This window comes from Buteo buteo, chromosome Z (genome assembly GCF_964188355.1).
Source record: "Buteo buteo chromosome Z, bButBut1.hap1.1, whole genome shotgun sequence".
NCBI lineage: Eukaryota > Metazoa > Chordata > Aves > Accipitriformes > Accipitridae > Buteo > Buteo buteo.
The window spans coordinates 19,821,805-19,848,103 of NC_134204.1; the positions used below are offsets into that span (position 1 = coordinate 19,821,805).

General features: G+C 36.8%; 1 protein-coding gene across 1 annotated transcript in view; it reads right to left on the reverse strand.

Annotated features, from left to right (window-relative positions):
* Window positions 1-219: 219 nt before the first annotated feature.
* DHX29 (DExH-box helicase 29) overlaps window positions 220-26,299 on the reverse strand; it is a 28,556-nt gene continuing 2,476 nt past the window's right edge. The window contains exons 2-27 of the mRNA XM_075021567.1: window positions 24,761-24,834; window positions 23,867-23,980; window positions 23,250-23,379; window positions 22,721-22,863; window positions 21,968-22,093; window positions 21,379-21,505; window positions 20,934-21,095; window positions 20,212-20,377; window positions 19,011-19,134; window positions 18,002-18,598; window positions 17,110-17,253; window positions 16,840-17,016; window positions 15,504-15,647; window positions 13,860-14,004; window positions 13,521-13,641; window positions 12,479-12,563; window positions 11,768-11,856; window positions 11,052-11,180; window positions 10,092-10,167; window positions 9,167-9,391; window positions 8,124-8,260; window positions 7,376-7,469; window positions 6,341-6,643; window positions 4,826-4,957; window positions 3,190-3,286; window positions 220-2,426 (exon numbers count right to left, since the gene is read on the reverse strand). Of these exons, the coding sequence (XP_074877668.1) occupies window positions 2,371-2,426; window positions 3,190-3,286; window positions 4,826-4,957; window positions 6,341-6,643; window positions 7,376-7,469; window positions 8,124-8,260; window positions 9,167-9,391; window positions 10,092-10,167; window positions 11,052-11,180; window positions 11,768-11,856; window positions 12,479-12,563; window positions 13,521-13,641; window positions 13,860-14,004; window positions 15,504-15,647; window positions 16,840-17,016; window positions 17,110-17,253; window positions 18,002-18,598; window positions 19,011-19,134; window positions 20,212-20,377; window positions 20,934-21,095; window positions 21,379-21,505; window positions 21,968-22,093; window positions 22,721-22,863; window positions 23,250-23,379; window positions 23,867-23,980; window positions 24,761-24,834 (3,917 nt within the window). The 3' untranslated portion in view covers window positions 220-2,370. The remainder of the gene's footprint in view (window positions 2,427-3,189; window positions 3,287-4,825; window positions 4,958-6,340; window positions 6,644-7,375; window positions 7,470-8,123; window positions 8,261-9,166; window positions 9,392-10,091; window positions 10,168-11,051; window positions 11,181-11,767; window positions 11,857-12,478; window positions 12,564-13,520; window positions 13,642-13,859; window positions 14,005-15,503; window positions 15,648-16,839; window positions 17,017-17,109; window positions 17,254-18,001; window positions 18,599-19,010; window positions 19,135-20,211; window positions 20,378-20,933; window positions 21,096-21,378; window positions 21,506-21,967; window positions 22,094-22,720; window positions 22,864-23,249; window positions 23,380-23,866; window positions 23,981-24,760; window positions 24,835-26,299) is intronic.

Here is a 26,299-nt window from a genome sequence, read left to right on the forward strand (position 1 = left end):
TTCACAACCCCACCAGCAGAAGAGAGGAGGAGCTGGGAATTCTGCAGCTTGAATGGCAGGAGCAGGAAATCCTCTCCAAGGAGAGGATACAGAGACCAGTAGGACATGCTGCCTTTAGGAAAAGTACACCCCGAAAAGCCCTGTTGTGATTACAGTAAGAAAGAGCCATTGATACTGGCCTTGTGTCTGACAAGTGCTTTGAGAAAAGTGACACAAAGGTGTTAGCAGAAGTATTTATTAAATAAATAGAACAAAAGAGAAAGTTCATCCACCCAAAAGAACACAGGCACAAAAGTTGCTGACATACACTGCAGGAACACAAAGCCACTGCAGTCTTCGATTTTTGTTTGTTTTTAAGATAACTATGCTTTTCTGTACAGCACAACATGACCTGTTTCATGTTTCGCAGAAAACAGTTGCTCGCTCAGGAGTGTGCAATTTCCTATTTATTACAACTGAAAGAAGCTATTTCTTTAAAAGATTACAAAGCAGGACACACTAGAGGAACACAAAGAATACCTCTGAATTTCAACATTACCCTACCTACAAAACCTCTCCATTCATCACAGTGAATTGTCCTTGAGTTCTCCCTCGTTTAACACTTGCACTAGGCTTTAGCCATTTAAAACCAACAACTGATATGTGAAATTCAAATCTAAAATAAACATGAGCATGTTAGTTTTTGAATTACTAAAATGTATTTCTAATTCACGTTTCCAAAGGATCCAAATCAAAGACCTGAAATAGAACAAAATCTAGGAAATTGTTCAGGGTACAGATTTTTTAATTTGGAATGTAGTTTGCAGGTTTTTATTTCTGTGCTTTTGCTGTGAAAGGAGAACATGTCTGAGAATAGAGGTCTTAGTTAAATCTTTATCTTGTTTAAATGCTTCCTTGCATAAATGTTGCATACTTTGGAATTTAAAAAAACCCAACACTTCCCAGCTCCTCTAGGAAACTAAGGCTACCACTAGTTTATGACAATTCATAAAAAGGGTAATGGATGTCATCACTTTTCCCTCAGAGTTCTTAGCAATCTATTATTAGAACTTGCCTCTTCCAGAATTGCGTGTAGGGTAACATACACAAGCTGGTTTACCTTCACCTTATGTCACTCTTAGTGCAGCAGTACCAGTTCCGCTATGATAATCTAACTGGATAGCTCCATGTATTTTGCATTTTCATGCATCTTCTTCAGTCTCCTTTCTGTACACTATTAACAGCTGCTGTATGAAATCTGTTTTTCAGATTAAAAAAGTTATCTTCCACACTGTGCCTCTGCCTGTACATGCAGAGCTCCTACTTGACTGCAACTGTTTAATGGCAACCCACTCCCCCCCAATATTCCTCACTCTTGAAAGCTGAGTTGGTGATCTGAAATTTCACTTCTTAATTGTAAATGGTGTGGATAGGTAGAATGTAAGAGCATCCAGTCCATTAAGTTATCTGGGTAAGGAAAATTCAGTATAAAAGAAATAAGAAACAAAAGGAACACACAGACAACATCAACATTGTGAGCAAGTGGTAAGAGAACAATGAAGAGCAGAAGGCTTCAGCCACTGACTGATGAGCCATTTAAAGGAACTTGCTCTGGTATAGCCTTGAAGAGGGTCAACCTCAGCTTTGATCAATAAAGGGGGAAAAACATGATCATCATGTGAAGGGGCTTGCAGGACTGTGCAAAGCTTAACATATGAAAGGGACAGCAAAACTTACCACAGGAGCAGGGAGAGACAAGGATCAGGGTGAACAGGGAGGAACAAGTGTGAGAAGAGGCACAGGATGGGAGAGGCTGCTGGTAAGTACACTTGTCTCGCTAAGCACCTGTTCACAGCAGTTCATATCTTCTTATATAAAGTATCTTCTTAATGTAAACCATACAGGAAAATGAAGATATCTGTATGATTGTATTGCTTTATTACTGTAAATTCATAGAGTAACAACAAAAGAAATTACCACTTAGGAAACCCACATAAGAAACACTTGTCTACTCAACTGAGATTCAGGACCTAATCTTTAATCAATACTACAGTCTGCACCACCAGTGATGGTATGATTAGTACATTAAACAAACAAACAAACAAACAAGATGCATTGGCCACAGCCATATTTATATTGGAAAGAAACTGCTTCCATCCATCACCCATACAGTCAGACAAATGGCACCAAATATATTGTAAAGGCTAAACATATTCAATGTTCATCTTTAAAAATGACATAGAGAAAGGCAAATTTTATGCAAAATCATGCAGTCTTTCCACATCATGGCTGCCATCAACCACACTAAGCATTTAAATACTTTCAGTTAATGCTGGAGTGCATATTTCCCCTGCCATTACTGAAACTCTGGTTTATTACTGATTCCTGGTTTCAGTTACCATTCTCTGTTTTTATCAGTTCTTTGATGATGTGTAAGACCTTGTCATCTAGGAAAGAAAACAAACATACAGTGAGCTTGAAAATTGACTTCCAAAATTCAAGAAAAGCAGAAGGCAAGTCTAGCTCTCAGCAACTCAATATCTTAATGTTTTAGGCTATGCCAAACTCTAAAGCAAGACAAGTGATTCCCATTTGTGAAGCAAAAGGGCACACAGTATGTCCACAGTACATCACTAAAAAGTTTATAAAATTACTCAGTGAGTTGGTTGTGACCATTTCAGTATTTCACAAAAGAGACTGAGAAAGTGATGGGTTAACTACAGATATGTCAGCATACAGGAACTCCCTTTCTCCCTCCCCACCTACAATATTCTTCTGAACATCCAGTGTTCAAAGTTTAAATTGTGCTCCTCTATCCCTTGCTTTGGGGGCCAACATGCTGTTCCCCATCATTAACCTAAACTGTGAGACAACTTGTCCAACACTTAAAATTCATCCATGCCTGAGGTTCATCACACAATCTTACTTCTCTTTTGAGATGCATACCTCACCATTACTACCCCTACCTTCAATGCTGTTATCAGGGATATCTTTAGAACAGCAGTTGTGCAGATCTTCATCCATCTGGGGTGAGCCACATAATATATGTGGTATTAGTCACAACTTTTTGGATGTCTCTCAAGATAATGGAACAATATTCAAGTCACACTAAGCCTATTGGGTGAGGATGCAGTGTACTAATGCTTCCTCAGATTTGCCACAAGGTTCATTTATCAAATAGTAATGTCAGCAATGCTGTAAGAAAGTTACCTTCAAGTGACATTTTAGGATTTTCAAGCTTCTTCTTTAAAACAGACTCAATGAGAACTCTCAGCTGTTTGAAAATTACTGCTATCTTTACAGGAGCCTATAGAGAATGGGGAAGACAAATATTTGCATTACTCAGACATTTTATACCAAAATATAGATTAAAAGATTACCTTACATATAAATAGAAGATTCCTGCAAACATGATCCATATACATAATTTTAAGCATATGGATAGTGTACTCAGGAAATGACTGGGCTTACATTATGCCTTCTTATCTTTAAGCACCTGTTGTTTGTAGCATCACACCCTAAAGAGCAGCTCAGAAGGGTAACTCAGAATATGCTCCCACACATATCATGAACAACCAGCATATGGTAAAATTATTAATTTACCACTACCCTACTTACTCTAATTGCTTTTTTCCAAGGTATAAAAGTACAAATTCATTTATACCTGCAATAAAATATCTACACAATTCTCTCCCAGAAGGTCTGCCTGGCCTCCTGAGAAAGCAATCACAAACCTCTCCTAAATCTCACTAGGAGTTTGGATATTTAAAGCTGAAGTGTTTTCCAGGATGCTTTCATTTTATCCCTCCCTCCCTATACCAGTATTTATTTCATTTAGATATTAGCTGTAGTACAATAAGTAGCTATTATGGAAAAAGCACAAAATGCAACATATTCTGCTTAGAATCTCAGTAGAAAAATAGAAATTCTGAAATACACTACAAGATGTAATTGGCCCAGCAACCACACAACCTGTAGCCACCCAGGGACCATAAAAAATTCTCCAACAAACCCACAAGGGAGCTGCTTTTTAAAATTCCATATTAATGATAACCAGTGAATTCAATTAGATGGTTGCTTGCTTGCATCAGAGTGCAAAGAACCAAAATGTTTTGTAGCTTATAGCCTTCCTTGAGTGTAACACAGGGCCCACAGGAGCACAGAAAATTGTAACCAAGTAGCTGGCAGGCTAGGAAAAGCCAGTGTTTGCCATTTAAAAGAATTTACAGAGGATTTTGGCATGTCACCTGTTTTAATTTTGTCTGCAAAAATGCACTAAGAAAGTGTACTCAGTTTTCCCATTCCCAAATAAAACTTTTTCACCTAGAAACAAAAAAACAAAACAACAAAAAAAAACCCCAAAGACCCAAAACTGAAGCAAACAGGTATTTTCTATTTGTTTTTTTTTCCCCCAAATAGTTCTGTTTGGGCTATAAAGCAAAATAAATAGTATTTTAAAGACAAATATGTACTTAGATGATCATAAGATTGTAGGAAAGTGTAATATAAAACAGCACACTCATTTGCTTTCAGTACCAGCTCTATAAAACAAGGTTTAGTCTATATCCATTTCCAGTACCTTTTCTGAAAGAACACCAGTTTTCTTTATGAAGAGAGAGGGAACTGATTTCTTTTAAGTCACATATTACAAGCCTATTCTTTTGAGTGTGATTTGCTAAGATTTCATTACATGTGTATAAAATTTCCCATCATTTCCTTCAATTGTCTCCTTCCTTCTTCTCCCGTCTTCATCCCACGTATACAGTGTTCTGAATTAAGCTTGTACATCAACTGTGTAATACAAAAGCCCATGGAACCACAAAAGGTAGTTACCACTCCAACACACCTGAAAATGGATCCAGCCATCAACTGTCAGGAGGCGCTGCCGATGCTGGACTTCTATATCCCCACCAAAAAGCAAAATGGGAAAGGGGGATATTAAAGTAGTCTCTCTCAAATATACCTTAGTGTACCTCACCTGTACAGAAACAAACACAAGCATTAAAAGCAACAACAAAAAAACCTAAACCACATAAAACCTGTAACACCAAATTTGATTGTTACTTTTAAGAGCAAGAAATACACTTTTTTCCTTTTAAGATCCAATCAACACAAGTCATTGTACACAGAGCAATGAATAGCCATTTGTCCACCCTAGACCATATAAAATACATCACCTCTAAGTAAGTGACAGCCTTATACGCTACCAGGAAATCAGCTAATGCCACAATTTTCTTGTTAACATTCAAACAGAAAGATAATGTTAGCCTAGTGCTGTTCCGAGAAGAGACACCAAAATTAATAAACCTACTGAAGTGAAAGGCAGACAAAAATCTTCCGTTATACATTCTTCTTAGCAGCAGCCAGTTTGTCAGTCTATCTATATCCACATATTCACATGCATACGTGCATAAATGTGGGCACAAATGTAGACACATACACAGAGTAAACTATGGGGCTCAGCATATGCTACTTCTGGCTTTGGAGCCTCTCACAGATAAAGATGGAATAGGATGGGCAGGAGTTGTAGTGGGAGGAAAGGAAACAAAAAGAGTGCATCTTCACACAGAAGTATAGGCTTGCTTTGCTCCCAGGTTCATGGAATAATTTACCTACCTCAGCTACTGTCTTGCCCTTACACTACAAGGTTCTTGGGAGCAGGAAATATTTTCAGCTCTCCCCAAAATACTATAATTTCATATGCATTATCTAACATAATATCCTGCTCCTCTACAGTCAAGTTGGCCATTAAACAACTGCTGTCAAGGTGGTGGTGTACTAAAAGCGTAGTTAAATATAAACACTTGAATTCAGCAAATAACTGACAAAATTTTCAGTTGTGAGGGGGAAGAAAGCAACAGGGAAAAAAAAAAGGCAATTCACTTAGGAAGTTCAGCAGTCAATTACAGAATTGGCTATTTCATTTTAAGTTATTATTTGGGATATGCAAGGCCTGTACCAACTTTCAAAACCTTAGAGTCCGCTTCGAACAGTAAAACAGAAAAAGCACATTTTGAAGTATTACTACTACATATTACTGATCAAAGTGATCATATTAAAATCAACAGCACTGTATTAAAAAAGTCAATGACACTACCGAGTTAAAGGACATATAGAAAGGTACTTTCATTTATAGCTACCAGTTTCACCATGAACAGATTTGTTCATGATGTTCAGCCTTAACTTTTTCTTCAGCCCTCAGTTGTCTCATTTTTATGGACTTCAGGATCATCAGATATTAAAGACTCTTAAGATGAACAAAACATTCAGATATACTTTACACTGGTGTATGTTGTTTAATATTGGAGGCATAACTCCACCTTTACACAAACTATCAGCTACATTCACTATTTTCACTTACCTTCTCCTGGTAAAGGAGCCATCCGTATGTCTGCAAGTCTCGATTTACAGAGGAGGGATGCACTTGTGCTTTACCCTGAGCTGTTTCTACCATACAAGCCAGCTTCTCTGTAATATCCACAGACTTTGTATACATTATTTTTCCTACGTTGTCATACAGCCCTGCAGTCAACACAGCTTTAAGAAGAGCTATTTCATGGAGAGAAAGGGATTGTGTGGCTCCATTTCCATCCCATCCACATTGCGTTATAGGTGCAGTGAAGCCTGCTGCTCTGACCACCCTTATGAGTTCTTGCTTCACATCCTGAAATTAGTAAGGTATTAGTAAAACTCTGAATTTAAAAAGGTATATACTTCACCCCATCAGCAGGCAATAACACTCCGTCCCAAATATTCATGCTCTCCACGGGAAAAATCTCTCAGTAGGAACACACTTGTATTTTCTGCAACCACTTTGGAATAGTGGCTGTTTCTATGAGAAAAACATCACCTGGAATATAGGGTTAGACATATGGTACTATATATACTACAAATACTAAATCTCTCACCTGTAGTAAAAATAAAAAGATACATTTGCATCAAGGACCCACTTCTGCTTAGAAGAGCTCAGTCACCCAAACTTAAATAGGAAAGACCAATTAAAACATTTTCTCACCAAAAATGAGAGGCCATTTACCTAAGTTTGTGGCTCATCTTTCAAACTAACTGTTAACAGACCTGTTCTTCAATATCAAGAACAACACAATGTAAGTATTTTAATTCATAAGTTTTGAATCTCTGGTGGAAGTAAGGACTAGCTTCTCCAGTGGCAGTGACTGCAAAGATATATACCAACAAAATGTGCATATTAAAACTCAAATGCAGACACAGCTACCTTGACTGAGGGTGTGTATTTCATCAGTCCCTAACATTCCACTTGTTTTTGTCTTGTATAAATAGTAACTGTGAGATATCACCTCTTTAAAAGGGCATGACATTTTCAGAGGGAAATTTTAACAAATAACTTTTGAGTGCACAGCATAATTGTTTGGTTTACCTCCAGAGTTAACAGTGAAGTCCTATTAAGGAAATTTCTTCTGCAATAAGTCATTTCAGCACGATACCCCCCTTCTTGTCGAGCCCGTTTCCACCTAAGGAAAAAAACCTGTCTTATTACAGCAAAAAGAATCACATCAAGAGTATGACAATATGAAAGTGGTAGTAAGGTAAAAGGCAATACTGTGCTTTGTTCAGCATTCTCTACTGAAAACTGTAAGTAAGTGGCATTAATGAAGATGAACGCTGCTGGTCTAAGAGCACTCCAGAGAACATGCCTGTAATATAAAACTGACAGATACTAACAAAAATACAAGGTAATTATATCTCAAAAATTACACACTTCTGTCTTGACAGTTGAAACAAAATTCAGGTGTGGTTTTTAAGACTTAGTGCTAATATCCTAAAAAGAAAAAAATATGTATGTCATTCTATAATATATACATTCGTACTTTCTCAAATACAAAATATTCAGGTCAACATATCACAAACAAAATACTTTAAACACTAGGATAAACAGACTGAGTACACATCTGTATGTGTGCAAGCACAGTTAAAAAGAATTAAAGGATAAGGTACTAAGAAAGCTCTTATTTTGTGTTACAGTATTTGGCAATCTATTGTTATTCTGAAGAGAAAAACTTCAGGTCCAAGCAATTCAAGAGAAGATTCTTAAGGATTCTTTACAGAACTGCATTACTTAAGTGTTATCTGCATCCAGCTATAAGCACAGCAGAATTATCATTTACCCCAGATAAGCATTGTAGATTGTTATATGGTCTGAAACTGCCATTGCTAGAGATGATTTTGCAAGATCTGCTTCATCTTTTCGACCAATTGGCGTAGTAAATGGGGATTTTTCTGTCATAACAGCAGCCAGAGTTGCCTGCAATTAGTAAAGTACACATGACTTAGGAGTATTTTATTATAAGCTTACAGGTTTACCATACAAATACCTTTAAGTTTTCTTTTACAGTAATATTTAATGATACTTTATTTTATCTTCTACTGTCTCAAGAAAAACTTATCACCATAAGAATTTCTACATAGAATTCAGAACTTACCTATATTAAAGACATTGCTTTATTAAAGACATAATGCCTTATATACACTGATAAAAAAATATTAAATCCTGAAACTCACATGAAATGGTTTGTCAAATGACAGAGCAATACCAGATACAATACAGTGAAGGTCAGATTAAACAATTGCTTTAGATTATACTACATTAACAGGAGATATTGAGAGAACAAAGGATTTTAACTTCCAGTTTGCAGCAACTAACATACCCATGCTTCCTCCTGATTTGCAGTAAATTAAATGGATTAGGTGAAAGTGTAAACTATGCAAGCCTTCATATAATAAGTTACCATGTCAATTAATTTGCAATAACTTTACATCAGCATGTTCTTGACCCACAAACTGTGGGGTAATCCAGATTGATCTAACCCACATGTAAGAGGGTTTTTTATTTACGTGTCATACTCCCTGAGATCGTGACAGAATGGGAGACCAAATCTGACTATCCCCTTGTGAATAGTACCTAGGAGTTTAGAATCATAGAATCATTTAGGTTGGAAAAGACCTTTAAGACCATCGAGTCCAACTGAAAAGAATACTTAGATTGTTCCCCTCCATGATGTCCAGGTGCCCTCACCCTAAAATAAACATTTTAACTTCTTGCACCATCCTTTCAAAATACCATGTTGCAAGAAATCAGATTAATTGTAAAGTGTCAACCATTTCTTTTTTTTTTTTTTTTAATTTAGATATAATATTTCTTTTTACTCACCACAGGATCCAAGCAGCCGAATATAGCACCAAATATAAGCATTTTGCCAATCTTTACATTGACAGGAAGGGCTGCAAGGTGCTGGCCCAATGGAGTCAGCTTGGGCTCATTTAACAGACAAGCCCCAATCTTCCTCAACAGGTTCATTGCATTACCAATTACTTGCTGCTGTGGTGGGTCTAATGCTCTGGAAAGGAAATCTTCAGGAGAGCCAAGATTGCATTTCTGTGGAGTAAATGGGAATATATTTCAATATAAAAATTTATTGTAACAAACTTTTATAGTAGCTACAAAGGAAACTGGAAAGCTGTTCTTGCAATCAAAAGCCCAGATTCCCTCTCCTTTAAACCAGCCTCTTGGTTCTCAGAACACAGATGCACCCCACATTAGGTTAACAAAACTTCACTGTTCAGAAGGACTTCATAAGGCACAACCACTGATCAGAGGAGCCTGTTATCAATGGTCACAGATGAGCAGGAGACTCTGAAACCTGATGAGATGCAGTTCAACCTGGCACTATTTTGCCAGGTTGCTAGTTTCCCCATGCATATCCTACTCACTCAGGATGGAGAGAGGGGGAATGGAATTGCTTCCTTAAGCAGAAATTAGTTTGAAAGCTATTTAACTAAGCTTGAATTGGCACTCTGAGGTGAACTGGAATAGCATAGTATGCTATTCTTATTCAACACCATGCTCTGGATTTTCCAACGTACAGGTACTGGGTTCCCTCCTGCCCTGGTGGGAGAAGTCCCACTACTTATACTGGATTAGGGCTGTCCTAGCAAGCCCTAGGACACCTTTTTAGGTAACAAGGTCAGTAATTCCAAAACGAAACCCAAACAATAAGATAAAGGTGTAATTCCTCCAAAGGCACATGTAATATTTTCAGTTAACAAGGTCAGTTATTCTAAAACCAAAACCATACCATAATATGAAGGCATAATTCCTCCAAAGGCACACGCAATATTTCTGGAACAGAGTATTCCATGAAGCTTTCAAACCTGCAATATTATAAAAACATAGAATCACAGATACTCAATTTAATCTTTGAACTCAACTTACAGACTCAGGTTTTATATGCTCATTCTTTGCAGGTGTTCTTTTTTAAAGGGGCAAGGTGGGCAGTGGCACTTACTTTAATGTGTGGGTAAACTGTTCATTGTTTGAATTAAGGCATATGTGGTAGCTTGGAAAGCAAGAGTTTTAGTGAAAGAGAGGGAAAGGCAGTTAAGACCCCGATTTTCAAAACATTTCAAATTCTTAAATTGCATATCTCTAAAACTGAAAGCCTTGCATGTGGCTAAAATGCACACTTCATTGGTTATTTAAAAATACTTTTACCTTAACTGTTTCTCAGCTGAAAGTTGCTTCAGACTTTCAGACAAGCAGGAAAAAAGCTATTCCGCTGCAGTAACAGAAACTAATTCTGCAGTGTTGTATAATTTGATATTTTCTCCATCTCTTATCCATAGAGATACCACTTCAGAAAGCTACAGATCTGTCTGATCAAAAAATTAAGAGCTCAGGAAGTAAGGTTTGTGTATATTTGATGCAGGGCAGTAGATGTCGTTAAAAACTGATCATCTACAATTCCTTACAGCTGCACTTATCCTTTAATTATGAAGATTTTTTTCAAAGCACTTACATTACAGGTACTAAGAATGAAATTAACTTTTTTAAAATTGTGAAACAAAAAGGCTGTTGTAACATTTTAGTCATATGATATTCAAATTGTCTGGTGTTTTTTTTTTGTTTTTTTTTTTACAGTTTAATCTTTCCAGTTTGCAATAATTAAAATGAATTTCAACAAGAATTCTTGGTTTTGCACAGAAAAAAAGACAAAGATATTTATGCAATTTACAAAGTCTTGCTAAGTTTACAGTACCTGTCTCTTGTGTACATTCGGAAGCAGAATCCATCCCTAACACGCCCAGCTCTTCCTTGTCGCTGCAGAGCACTAGCTTTACTAACAAAGGTCTCCTCCAGGGAACTCATCTGACTACTTTCGTGATACCTTAAAAATTGTAAAGCAAGTGCCCATTCAGATTTCAGACCTAGAATTTTTATGTATACTTAACTTAGATATAGTATCAGTATGCTGGTATCTAAATAGTATTTATCTGAAAATATTATATTTAGTTTTGAAAACTAAGCATAGCTGGGGGAAACTGTACATCACAGAACCTTGGATACAACTCACTAATGAAAGTGTAAAAATTGGAAAATGAAAGAGCTATTGTATTACTTCTTCTCCCTGGCAATCCAGAATTGTTCTAACATATTCTGTAGGGCTTTTCACATTTAAAATGCACAAAAAAATAACTGCTAAGAATTGAGACAGTATAAAAAGGATATGTTTTTTAAACCAGTACTTAATCATGATTGTCTGTATCTATGAATAACTCCCCTTGTTGACCTTCACACCATTTGAAAATTCAAAGATTCATCTCAAACTTGTACCTAAACTACAAGCTGTTCAATGAGCTCAGCACACTTTTTTGTCCAGAACTGTAGTTTAATGAGGATACTACAAAATTCTTGCAGTACTAACCTCCAAATATTTACAGTAATCACAGTATGATTTATGAAAATCAAACTCACCTATTTTCTTTTGTTCTCCCAGTATCAATTACAAAGACAACATCTGGTATTGTAATACCTGTCTCTGCTATATTGGTTGCCAAAACGATCTGAAAAGAAGTTCACATAACAAATACAAGAATTATGGAATTGCTGTCTAACAGTTTTCATCCTTTTAATCAATATTATAGAATAAGTTGGGTTAAGGTTTTTTACCCAGAAATGTTTCCTTAAATAATCTGTCAGAGCATTAAAAGCTACACAACTTGGAAAATGGTTCAGTCTTACCCAATTACTGAGGAATCAAAAGTTAAGTGAGAATTTTGTATTCACTTTTTGTTTTATAATCCATCAAAATTACTAGCTAGTACCTGCCTAAATTGGTCAACTTTTAATTAAATAGTTTGGCAGTAAGTAAAATACTATTTTCCTAGATAAAAGCTATAGTTACTAGTTAACAGCAGTTAAAATACAGGAAATCAACAATTAAAGAAGCTCTTAGAAAAACATTAGGTTTAAAAATTTGTCTGATTACTTCCAGGTTTTCACAGCATGCTAGCTTCTATCTGTTACAGAACACCAAATTAGAAGAATTGTTTCTTTGCAGCGAGAAAATTCCAAGAACAAATACTTGTTGTGTAATTCTGTATTTGATTTAAAAAAATTACAGAGTGCACACCCAGAAAGCTTCTCCTTTCAGTGGTGAACTTTGCCTTTCTGACTATATCATACCTTTCTGATACCAAGGGGAGGTATTGTAAATGCAGCTGCTTGATCTTGAGTTGACAGAACAGAATGCAAAGCTATCAACCTGTGCCTAGAAGAAATTACACTAATCAGTATACACTTACGAAATTAAGATACTGTAAAAAAATTAGACCAGAACGATGACAACAGTTTGGAGAAAGCAACTAGAACGGACACTTGAAAGTGTAAAACTCTGCATGATTAGGTATGAAAATCTGCTTCAGTGTTTTATTACAATACCAAGAAAGGATAGCACCATTAGTTCCTAGGGCTGTTCTCCTGTTTGGTAATAACACAGGAAAAATACTACTACTGCAGAACTCTAAGTTCATTTAGATCAATAGCCTAGCAAAAAGGGAACTAGGTGTCCATGAACTCGAGTTCTTTACATCGTGCTTCCAAGACAAGGACCATTACTGAAACTTTGTACAGAACTATAAACACATGCAACTTTCAGCCTGAGTAATAAAGGCCTTCAGAGATGAGACAGCCACAGAGATTTGTACTTTCCTTCTCTTATAGACCTTGACATCTCAGTCCATCTCTGAATCTTTAGAATTTGACTGCAAATGTTCTTTTTATGCCATTTTGTTGCTAACTTTTAGTTACCCACAAAATAAGTGTCAAAACTATCTGTCACTACAACCCTATGCCATTTCTCTTAGTAGATTACTGTCTCTGGATCTCTTCTCAGGAAGTAGTTACCTCCTTGCAAAGAGTAAGCCACAGAAAACTATATCCCAGATACGGCTGCTTCCTTAACCTAAGAAGTGGAAAAGAAGTAGTCAAGTGCTTTGTGGTTAAGTAAGTTTGTTGAAAAATAACATCAGAAGAAAAAAATTATTACTGTACCATTCCTAAGCACCTTTAATTTTTGCTTGTGTCATTTTTAGATAATAAAAGTCCATTTGTAGCAAAAATAGCTCAGAGGTATAACTCTGTTTCCCTTTTCAAGAATAGGAGACCTTAAAACCCAAACATATTCACTAAGTTAAACTATTATTGTTAAAGAAAATATCTGCACTACCTGTCACGCAAGTTAAATCTTCTGTCAGTTGAAATGAGATCATACAGCTGTTGGATATGGGCAAGGCCTGGTAAAAAGATCAGCACAGCACCCTCAATGTTCTTGAACTGAGGACTTCTATCTGGAAAGTTACAGCACAGGCACGTAGTTAAAACAAACATGCATTTACAAACAGTTTCATTTGAGAACAAGAACTACTTTTGGGCCCTGTGGTAAATGCTTTTTAGGATGGTTCATATAAGAATGAAGTCAAGTACTTCATTATCAGTAGAAAGCACTGGAAAAATAAGTCCAAAGGACAGCCCCAAGCATATAAACTTCTTAAGAAGTAGACGGTACCTAAGTATGCAAGCAACTCCAAAATAAGTTCAAGGTTGATCTTGTAAGGATTCATATAGAAGATAGCCTGCTGTGTACGACTGCTATACTTTGCATAGTAAGGAGCCAAATCAATACCAGATCCAGACTGGATTGGGACATACTCCTAAAAGAGAAGAGCAGGAAAAAAATAGTATTCTCAGTGTTTTAGAAGAAGGTAAGAGAACAGAAGGTCAGTTTGTCATTCACTTAGTGTAGGTTTCCTAAAACAGAGATTGAGGTGAAAGACATTTAATTGACTAACTTCCCACCAAAATCAGTGTGAGTTAGATTAAATCACAGCCACCTACATAACCTACGTATAGGTATCTACTACTGTTAAACGACATCCCAGATGAATTTTTACCTTTTTTTTTTTAAGTCTGTGCAAGCAGTACTGTACAGTCTGTTTTACAAATGGAAACAGTTCCCAGGTCCATATCTGGCATCCAATTGGTATCAATTCAAAATGGGTTAAGCAGGGTGGCTACTCTTCTTTCAAAACTCATATTTGGGAGTATAAGAAACCAGTCTCGCCTTTCTCCTCTCCCTCACCCTTCTGAACTAACAGTTGCAATGAAAGTTAAGAGTGAATTAGGTGGCAACTCTTGCAGTGCTTTGGAGCAGGAGGAAAGGGGGAGGGAGAGTTAGCAGAACATACAGACATTTGAATTGTTTACAAACATCTTACAGATACATACTTAGCATAAGTCTTCTATGTTAAGTGGCACTAGGGTAAATGATTTAATTGTTAATCAATGCACTTAAAGAAGCTTGCCACTACATATCCTTCTGTGCTGAAGGCTCAATAGAAATAAACTACAAAGATGGAGCAGCACTCAGAAGAGCACTTGGGCTTCAACTGAAGGATGCTCTTGTAATGTATGGGGTAACTACCATGCTAGAGGAAAAAAAAAAATCAGCAGAGCACATGAGATCATGTTTTTCAACATATGTATCTGTGTTTGATCACACCAAGCTAAATGGTCCTACAGATTTTGACAGAGCAAGCCAGAGCAGACAGGTAACTACCCAAAATATATACAGTCTAGATGAACAGCCTAAGTTACCTGAAGTCAGATGGCATTCATATACTCTGTTTCAAGAATTTTGATTCAAAAGCACATACAGCTGTCAATGAAGACTACCTACGGGATTAACCATAGCCTGTTAAACCACAAAGCTCTATGCAATAATCTCATGTAAATCATCTCATTCAGCATGCCAATTTGGAGGATCTTGGGAATTTTTCAGCCTAGAAGGATAAGGATATGGCCTTGCCTCTTCTGTTCTTAGGTTCACTACTTCAGAGAATTCTTTGGGAGAAAATACTTAAATGCTTTCCCCTGCTGCTCCTTACAGATCTAGAGCTGGGAATCTGTACAAGAGAACTCAATGTCAAATATAACAAAATCAAGGCAGCTATAAAGGAGTTAGAGGAACAAACATAAGGGTGTAGCATTAATAAATACTTGGTTTTCACTGTAGCAGTGCCATTGTTTTTTATCACCTGAAAGAAATTTGGTATTATACAATCCAATTGCATTTAATAACAGGATGTAAAATGATAAAATAATAAAAAAATAATCAAAATTTCCAAGCCAAAACTAGAAATGCCTATTTTACCTGATACTTTGTAGTGCTTCCTCCTTTGCCAGTAACATTTATTCTTACTTCCTCCTCCTCCTCCTCCAAGAACTTCTGACAATATTCTGAGTCTTTCTCCAGAACATAGCCAGTTGCTTCAATTACATCTTCAACATGGAAAATCTTTAGTGAAAATTCACAGAAGAAATACAGGCATGTCAAAAACTAATCAGCACCTTTTTCCCTTTTTTAAAGCTTTGTATATAAGCTGAACAGGGAATGCCCTCTTTTAATGTTGTAATAGATCTTGCAAATTTCAACTTAGTCTTTCTTATCATTTTTGAAAACCTAATCTTAGAGCTGCTACCAGTTTGTTAATGGTCTCTGTGCATGATCACTAACATTACCTTTACCACAGCCTACATAACGTGCATGAGAAGCATACATAAGAGTGTAATGACAAAGTTGCACAGGCAGTTGTCCTGGTTTCAGCTAGGATAGAGTTAATTTTCTTTCTAGAAGCTGGTACAGTGTTATGTTTTGGATTTAGTGTGAGAATAAAGTTGATACCAACAACTGAAGATATCAGTGTGTTAAGTAGTGTGTATGCTAAGTCAAGGATTTTTCAGCTTCTCACGCCCAGCCAGAATGAAGGCTGGGGGGGGGGCACAAGAAGCTGTGAGGGCACAAGAAGCTGGAGTGCACACAGTCAGGACAGCTGACCCAAACTGGCCAAAAGGGTATTCTATACCATGTGATTCATGTCTTAGTATATAAACTGGGGGGAGCTGGCCTCAGGGGGGATCGCTGCTTGGGAACTAACTGGGCATCGGTTGGTGAGTGGTGAGCAATTGGATTGTGCATCACTTGTTTTGTATATTCCAATTCTTTTATTATTACTACTGTCATTTTATTATTACTTTCTTCATTTCTGTTCTATTAAACTGTTCTTATCTCAACTTACAAGTTTTACTTTTCCCCACTTTTCTCCCCCATCCCACTGGGTAAGGGGGAAGTGAGTGAGCAGCTGCATGTTGGTTAGATGCTGGCTGGGGTTAAACCATGACAGGGCTGGGGGGAATTCTTTAATACTTTCCTTTCTACCTAGGTTGAATAAAGAAAAATCAATGTGTCACTGATGGACTGATTTTAACCAATAATAAATCCATCAGAAAAAATAGTACAACCCTGTACTTCAAAGCACTGAAGCTATTTTGTATTTTCAAAAAGGAAAATGTGTATTTCAAGGACTTGTAAGCTTTTTTTTTTGGTAAGAAAGAAGTGATATAGTTGTATTTCCTAAAGACACTAACCAGGCAATCACTGTGTACGTGCATATAAAGGGTCTTGCACAATCAAAGAAACATTTTCCTACCTCAACAGGGTAACTCCTCCCTGAGATCCTTAAAATGGGACAGTGTGAGAAATAGCTGGAAAACTTCTCACTGTCTACAGTAGCACTCATTAAAATCAGATGCAGGTCTGAACGCTTATGCAAGATCTCCTTCAGAATAACTAGGAGGAAATCAGACTGGACACTTCTTTCATGTACCTAGAGTTAGAAAAACATATCTATAGTAAGGCTTTAGTACAAGTCAAGGCCCAGAATAACTATAGTTTCTGCAGAATAGTAAGAGCTGATAACCTCATCTACAATAACATGAGATATACTTGAAAGAAGACCATCTTCTTGAAGTTTCCGAAGCAGGACACCTGTTGTACAGTACAGTAGCCTGGTGGCTTCTCCTGTTCTTGATTCCATACGAATCTGATATCCACACAGGGAATTCTTTAAAAAAAAAAAAAAAAAAGAGATACTGAAAATATAGGAATAATTTAAAATAGTATACGAGCTAGAATATTCAAAATTTAGTGAAATTTAACCATTGTTAGATTCAGACACTGCAGAAATTGCTAATTAAATAGTATGGTGAATTACTACCTACCTTTTTTTTCATACACACACTTCCCTTTGTTAAGAAAGGGAAAATACACTGAAATCTACTACTAAGTTTCTCCAGAGCAGCAAAGAGCTGGTAAACTCAAGTGTTCTTTTCAGGGTTCTTTGCAGTCCTCAAACAAAATTATTTTTGCACTAATAGACCACTATGAAACATACAGACCTTGGGTTTCTTCAGGTAACAAAATAACTTATGTTGGAAGGGGCCCCCTCGCAAAGCAGGGCCTCACTCAAGGCCAGACTGTATTGCTCAGAGCCTTATTTGGGGGAGTTCTCCATCCCTAATGATAGAGATGCCAGAGTCTCCGGGCAATTTGCTCTTATGTTTGACCATCCTCATTATGAAACACTCTTGCTCTTCATCACCCTCTAAAGATTTTAGAAACCATATATGGATACCCAGAGGTTCACAGATGACAATTTGGAAAGAAACAGCTGGCACAGCAAGAAGCCCTTTTCAAGAGAAAATAGCATCTAATTATTTGGTTGTGTAAGAAATACTGTTTTCACTTTGTACCAACAATTCAGCACCCTGTATTTGATTAAGACTAGAAAAAGGAATTCAGACACATCTTACTTTTCCTCCTGGTCCTGATTCGCAGCCTAGCTCTTCACAAACCCTGGTTGCCAAACTCACTGCTGAGATTCTTCGGGGCTGTGTGCAAACAACATTACATTTATTTGACCCTTCATCTAGCAACAAGTCTTCTAACAGAAAGTGGGGCACCTGGGTACTCTTCCCACTGCCTGTTTCACCAGCCACAACAACTACTCGATGTTTTTTAAGAGTTTCTACAATCGAGTATCTGTGCTTAAACACAGGTAACTCCTGTCTCTCTTTCAGAAGCCTCTGGTATCTGGAGGAACTTTGCAGCTTTTTGAACAAAATCCTTGAAGGTTCCAAATCATCTGTGTCTGAGGTCTCAAGGGAGAGATTGCTGAACTCCTCATCAGAAACTAAATTTTCCCAGGAATCTTCAGGACCCTCAGATACTTTTGGTTGGTTTTCAGACTGTATCTGTTGTTGCTGTTTGAGTTTGTTTAATAATCTAGCAATAAAGTTATCACGAGGTTTGTTGGTTTCTATCTTGTTTTCTTCTTCCTTTTTCTTTTCAATATCCCTCCATTCCAGCCAGACATCTCGGTAGGTAGGAGGCAGTAACTGATGAACTGACTTCAGGTGGAAAAAAGCAGAAAAAAATTACTTTATGTACTACTTAGTAGCATCACTAACATTTTATATTTAAATGAACTTGAGTGGCAAAACATGAATTAGGGAGCTATTTCTAAACACAGAAACTATGAAAACAGTAATATAAACATCATCAATACACTTTTTATTTTCAACTGGCTTGTGTTCTTTACAACACTGAAAGAACAGTTTTACTATCAAAAAATGTCCTCCCTGTATGCTGCAACACATATGCATGATTGTACATAAAAGTAAATGAACATATAATACAAGCAAAGAATTTAATGGGAAACACTTCATTAAACTCTTTTTAGAATTTAACTACAGATATTATGACAAACAATTGCAGAGGCAGATTCCAGGCTAAGAACAGTAATATTGGTGAAAATCTTACCTGCCCTTTGGTTAAATGATAGAGTGCCAAAGTAGCAGCTAGATGTTGCGCTTGCATACTATCTTCTGTTACAATTGTAGGACACATTGCCATTACATCATCTGACGATTTGGTAATCCTGACCCTTAAAGACAAATTCATACAAGCATTCTTAAAATTCATTACCTACATAAACAGCACACCTATTAACATTTTTGTTTAAAACATAAGAGTGAAATTCAAATAGAGGAACTAAGGTAAGTAAACTTAATGTTACTCAATAATATTCTGTAAATGGAAACAACTGATAAAGTTTAATTGAATAGCAGAAAATTTTCAGCAGCAGAAGCAGATTGCAGCAGTGAATTTGCAATTATTTTTTTTCTCTTAACAAATGTCTTCATTTTCTTCAAAGCAGAAGTATTGATACACATAGAGATCACCATTAAGGTTAGTTGCTTTGGAAGAAGGACTAAGTATTTGTGTGCTTGTAACTACTTAGTATAGATTGAGATGACAGTTAATAATCTACTGACATGCAAACATCTGTTTAACAGATATATGCCAGTCAGACCAGCAGTCAAATTTCTCATAGTCTTAGGGGGACAGTATATTAGTAGCTTTAACATGAGCAAGATGACAGGTTCTTTTACTTGGTTCCTTCAAGAAACATTACTCATGTGTAATGCCATGTCTATTTTATTTGTACATGATAATATTCTACTTTATACCGCTCTATTATAGACTCGTTTTCTAAAAGAAATTTAAAAACACTGATACTGCACTGTTTTGGTTACAAACTTATGGCAACTTTCACAGAAATTTTTAACTTCCACTTTATTTCAAACAATCACCAAAGGGGTTTTGGTTTTCATATGCTTAAAACCTATCATTTAATATATTACTTCAAATGGGAATAGTGGAAGTTAGATTTGGACAATTATCTCAGATTCGCTTCAAAATCTTTAATTCAGCAGTACAGAATTAAAAACTAACCCCTTCTTTATGGGGTCATTCACTAGAATAGTGTCCAGTCTAAGCATTACTTTTGCAGAGCTATCCAGAATGACATACCTCCCTAATGGACTCAAAAAGAAGAGAGTTTGAGTTAAATGCACTCTATTCATATATATCTGGATCAACGTGACAAGACAGCAGTAGCCAGCATTTTTATTTTTAAATGAACCAAAAGAAAAATGTAAAGTTTACAGGAAATACATACCTACATTTCCAATATTTTCCAACTGGAACCTTTTCAAAAGCAGGATTTGGGCTCTTGGGAAAATTCTTCCTGCACCAGTCAATCAAAAATTGTTTTGGAGATTTACCGGTCCAGCTTCGAGCACTATAATCAAAATTTCTTATATCTAGCGGTTCTTTCTTTTTCACTACAAGAGCAGAAAGACACATTTTAAGTCTCCTAAAATTTATTTTACATTCCTCTGATAGCCAAGAATGTTTTTAGCTTTTCTTCAAATGTATTTTCTGAAATGTTTTGGAGAAATACTGGTACTGACACATGACAAAATTCCTGCTTTAACCACAAAAGTATCTAGCTGGAAGTTAATGACATCTTTGATCACCCAATAATTTTAGAACTTTCACTAAAGTTTGGTTATTAGAAAATAATGTAAGAGTTTGAAGATTTGCAATGAAAATAGTTTTAAAAGATGACAGGGTGACAATGGAAACAGTAACTAGCCCTACAATTAAAAAAACCCTGAAATTTTAGACATGACAGTATGGCAAAAATAGCTTTCAACATCATCTGCTAAAACAAATACAGATCCTTTAAAGTCAGCTTGGTCAGTGAGGTAGTCCACCTGCCTTTCCCACAATCAGAGCTTGATGACTCAGCATTGCAATGCAATGCAACCTAGAAAAACAAGAATACTGGAAATTTGTGGTACACTTCAAGCTTGTACTGAACCATTTCCAACACACCTTTGTCTTCCTTTGCAGCACCATCTGGTTTTTCAAGCACGCTCAAATTCAAAGTGGTTTCTTGAGGCTGAGGTAAGGGAGGTTTTTTCTTCTCATTTTGCTGTTGGTTTGAAATCTTTATTGCCGGATTAAATACCGGATGTTCTTCAAGTATTGCCATTTCTGTCAGAGAGAGAATACAACTTACACCCACCAACTGCTGAGCATTTATTCTTTAAAAAGAAAAGATCAACTATATTAATTCATACTGACCACCCAAAACTAGAAATAGTAAAATGTTATTTTTTAGAATTTGACCCACATGGAAAGGGTAGATTCAGGAAAGACTGCAATTCACACAGCAGCATAAAAGATAATGAAATAAATTCAACCTTACTCAGAGACTTACTTGCCTAACAAATACGCAGGCCACAAAATAAAACACAGGTAATTTTCATAGCTCTACCTTGCTGAATTCTTCTTATTTTCTCCTGTGCTACCTTCTGGCCTTGCTTGTCTTTGTCTTGCTTGGAGATGCTTGCTTGGTCTTTTTCTTCTGAAAGCTTGGCAGCCAGATGTACATACCTCTCATTCTATTTCAAACAGAATTATTAAATACAAGTTGAATATTGTATGCTTGTCACTTTTAATGAACTTCATAATAAAAAAGTGGGGGGGGAGGATTGTCCTTTATACCAAGCTTACACAAAGGAGGAACAACTAAAGTTTTTACATAACTAACAGTCAAAACTTCTCAGAATTTGGTAGTCACTTTCCTAATCTCACCAAGATGTGTTTCAAGAATTTTTCTTTTCCAGCACAATGCATTCAGTATTGTGAGCCCAGTACAAAAAAAAAAAAAAAAAAAAAAAGAAAAGCAACTTAGGAAAGGAGAAGTTTCAACACATTTCCCCTTCTGTAGCCTGCAAATGTAAAAATAGAAGATGTAAAAAAAGTATTCAATCCCCAATTTTTAACAAATAGATCCACCACTTGCAGATGTACCAGACATATCAGTTTTTGAAAGACTTTCATGAAGTGTTATTCTGTCTTACTGGGTCAAACTTTTCTTCATCTGACTCTTTCACAGACTCATTCTTCTCTTCATCACTTTGTTGCTCAGCATATCGCAAAATCCATTCCTTCATACTCACTTCTTTCTCCTTCCCCCCATTCATCTCCTAGGAAGAATAATGAAAACTAAAAGTAATGATAACAGTAAGTGAAAACACCAATGCTTTTCTCTGTCAGTACTTAGGAACTATTGCTTAAGATTTTATATATAAACTAAGTTATATGACATAAATAAAAAAAACGTGGAGCAAACTTCAACCAGGTAAACGTCTCACAATATACTTACACAGATCTCAACACTTAAAGAATTTAACTGCTATAAGAAAAAAACCCCCACACTTTCACATGAAATCTTTTCTATTTCTATGCTTAAGATTCAATAAACACAGAAATCAAAATGGTGCAAGTACACAGGTATACTTAAAACCCACAAAAGTATGTAAAGAATGCCACCTGTAAATAAACAGAATGAACCCATTTCAGGAGAAAATTAAGCTATGCTTTACCACAAAAGCAAACTATGAAGAGCTTTCTAGACTTTGCGTGAAAAAAATGTTATCTTCAAATGAAGTTTAACTTCCACTGAAGTTAAAATAGCATGGGTGACAATTATTAAGTACACCATATTTTCAGAAGTTTTTCATATCAGCATTGGAAGTCAATGCGAATTCTGTATTTTAGAAAACGTCATCCTCTCTTCCCCCCAGTAAACACAAATTAATTTCTCAGATTACCTTAGTTTCAGGGCCATTTTCTTTCTTTTTGTTATCTACTGAGTGAGGTGGAGGTTCACATTGTGACACAGGAGAACAAAATTTTGCTCTAGGCTTCTGTTGCTGTTCTTCAAACTGCTGGCTAAAACCTTCAGGCAAGGCATCTTCAAAATAAAAAACCCATGTCACAGAATATGTCAATAATAATTACTGAAAATCTTGTAAAGCGTATTAGGAGCCAACTAGAAGAACATAAAACAGAAACTGCATGCCTGAAATAAAATCAGGCTTTATCATTTAGATAAGTCATCATTTGCATGCTGGACTTCCATAAAACTCTATGAGTAGGAACAAGAGGTCTATAAGACTTTATACACTAAAAAATATCCCAGAACGAATCAGCAGCACATCTAGGAAAGGAACACTGTGATGACTACCGGTCTTAGTGAAACAATATATTTAATTACTACTATGAAGCATTCCCATGCCAGACCAGGTCCTATTACTCTTCAGTTAAAAACTGCAGTCAATTCTCTGTCACCATACTCACCATCAGGAAGGTTTAAACAAAGCCAATCAAGAGCAGAGTGAAGATCACCACCGTACAGAAGTGTATTTTTCATTGCTTCTTCAATGTGGTCAGTCTTAAAAGAGAACCTTTGTAAAGCCATATATACATCCTAAAAATAAAAGTAATATAATATTAGGATTTAATCTAGCAATCTAATATAGGCTTGTAAACTGCCATTTCCCACATATCAGATAACTGGCATTAAATGGAGGTAAACAGCATAAATTACTGTATCAGAAGGCTGAGCAGAAAATCCTGTTTTGCCTGAGCTTATAATATTTTTATTGTAATGATGCATATGTATAAATAAATCTACATTCCAGCCTCTATACATAATGTATTTCTTAGTTAGAAAGATAAACCAACAATTTTCCAGGCATACTGAATGAAAAACATAGGAAATATAAAACATGCAGATTAAGTTCCATTCCTCTATCCCATCTGAACACTCCAACTTCAGTTACTGAACTCAAAGACGTTATCTTTCCTAATAAGCATACTTGTTGATTCTACTGACTAATCATTAACTACTGGAAAGCATGCTACACTGGCTTGTAAATAAACGATGGTTGGAAAACAGCACTTTAAAAATCTACCTGTAGTTTCTTAGCAGTAAGTCTTCTGGAAATCATTCCTTTGTCATCATTTTGGTTTTTATGGTCATTGATTACATCAATAATCCTTTTCTCCAAATTACCATTTATCATTACCTGCACAGAGAAAATTAGTTAATACAAAGCAAAATATTACAAATTTTTATGACATATCAATGTCCTCATAGCTAAGGAAATAAGAACGCAGAAACCTCTCTGCTAGTCAAATCCCAACTTTTCCAGCTTTCCATAAGTGCTGTAAACATTTCTTAAAAAAGGTACACTTTTTATTTTTACTTTTGCAGGCTATACACTTTACTTGAAATAGAAGAGTTCATTCCTTATTATGGAGAAGGCCATTTACATCTTCAAGGAAATTTAGTATTTCAAGGAAAATATTGTAAGGAAATAAAAAAAAAATTCTACCGAAAGAACAAGACCTTTCTCCTTTGCTTACAAGAACTGGTATAGAATAATTTGATCATCAAGACACAATCTGTGACACTCTCCTTATCTGCCTTAAAATATAATTTCAGTAAAATAATAATTTTTGTATTTTTAACACTTCTAAAGCATGAACCAAGCTTTGGTTGCTACTGAGGTTGTTGTATAAAATCTGTATTCTTCCTTTGACAGTAATAATCATCCATATATACAGTAGAAGCCCAAACATAACTCTTAGTAGTCCTGCAAAAAATATATTCTCCTGCCCTGTTAGTTTACCCCTATTTCTTAAAGCACACTCAAAATCCCAAACATATCAAGCTCAAGACATTCAATGTCTAATACATGAATGTAGTTTACCTGCATAACATAATACTGAAGATCTGAAGAAATGTTTACCCAGATAAGAGTACTATGAAAACCAAAGTTGTTTTACCTAAAGAAGATACTCACCTTAAGAACAGATTTATCAAGATTTGCAGCTGCACTGGAATCTGTTGTTGAACTAAAACTGTAAGTTTTTGGCCCTGCAAATTGCAAGTAACCATCAATTACATAAGCAGAACATAGAGAACATTCTTCACAGTAGCTAATGCAGACCAAAAATAACACAGGTTAGCGCAAGCAAATATTACACTAACTTGCCAGAAACATGCAGGTACATAACAACAATAATAATAACCAATGGTACAGAAAGGCCCTTTGAATGAGGACTAGCGAAGAAGGGTATGACTCTTAGCAGACAAAATATAAAATCCCAGGTTGCACAATGAGAGGAAACGGGTCTGCCTGCTCACTCTCTCTCAACACTGGAACAAGGAGTGCCAAATAGGGAAGCTAATGGCAGGTTCAAAACAAGCAAGACTGTTGAGGGTTTTTTATTACAAAATGCATACAATTACCAAAGTCCAAGGACAGACAGGATAGCTTTGTAGTAAAGAAATCAATCAGTTTGGGAGGGCTTTGAAACAACATTGCATCTGGCTCAGAAGACCCTTACCCACAACCGGTAGAGGATGTAAGAGTACCCTACAGCAGTACCAATGCACATCCAACCTATTCTTACCTAGGTACCTGCTTCTGGCCCCCATCTAGGAGAGGGCACTGCATTACTGTCGTGGTTTAACCCCTGCCAGCAACTAACCACCACGCAGCCGCTCAGTTGCTTCCCCCAAACCCAGTGGGATGGGGGACAGAATCAGGAAAAAAAGTAAAACTTGTGGATTGAGATAAGAACAGTTTAGGAGAACAGCAAGGAAGAAAATAATAGTGATGATAATAACAATAATAAAGTGACAATAATAATAATAATAATAAAAGTATTGGGTTTGCATGGCAAAGTTTTGGTAGCCGGCAGTGCTACAGGGGTGGCTTCTGTGAGAAGCTGCTAGAAGCTTCCCCGATGTCCGACAGAGCCAATGCCAGCCGGCTCCAAGACAGACCTGCCGCTGGCCAATGCTAAGGCCATCAGCGATAGTGGTAGTGCCTCTGGGATAACATTATTTAAGAAGCTGCACAACAGCAACTGCAGCTGGAGAGAGGAGGGGGAATATGTGAGAGAAACAACCCTGCAGACCCCCAGGTCAGTGAAGAAGGAGGGGGAGGAGATGCTCCAGGTGCTGGAACTGAGATTCCTCTGCAGCCTGTGGTGAAGACCACGGTGAGGCAGGCTGTCCCCCTGCAGCCCATGGAGGTCCACAGTGGAGCAGATATCCACCTGCAGCCCAGAGAGGACCCCACACTGGAGCAGGTGGATGCCCAAAGGAGGCTGTGACCCCGTGGGAAGCCTGCGCTGGAGCAGGTTCCTGGCAGGACCTGTGGCCCCCATGGAGCGAGGAGCCCGTGGAGCAGGTTTGCTGGCAGGACTTGTGACCCTGTGGGGGACCACGCTGGAGCAGTTCATGAAGAACTGCAGCCCGTGGGAAGGACTCATGTTGGAGAAGTTCATGGAGGACTGTCTCCCGTGGGAGGGACCCCACGCTGGGGTAGAGG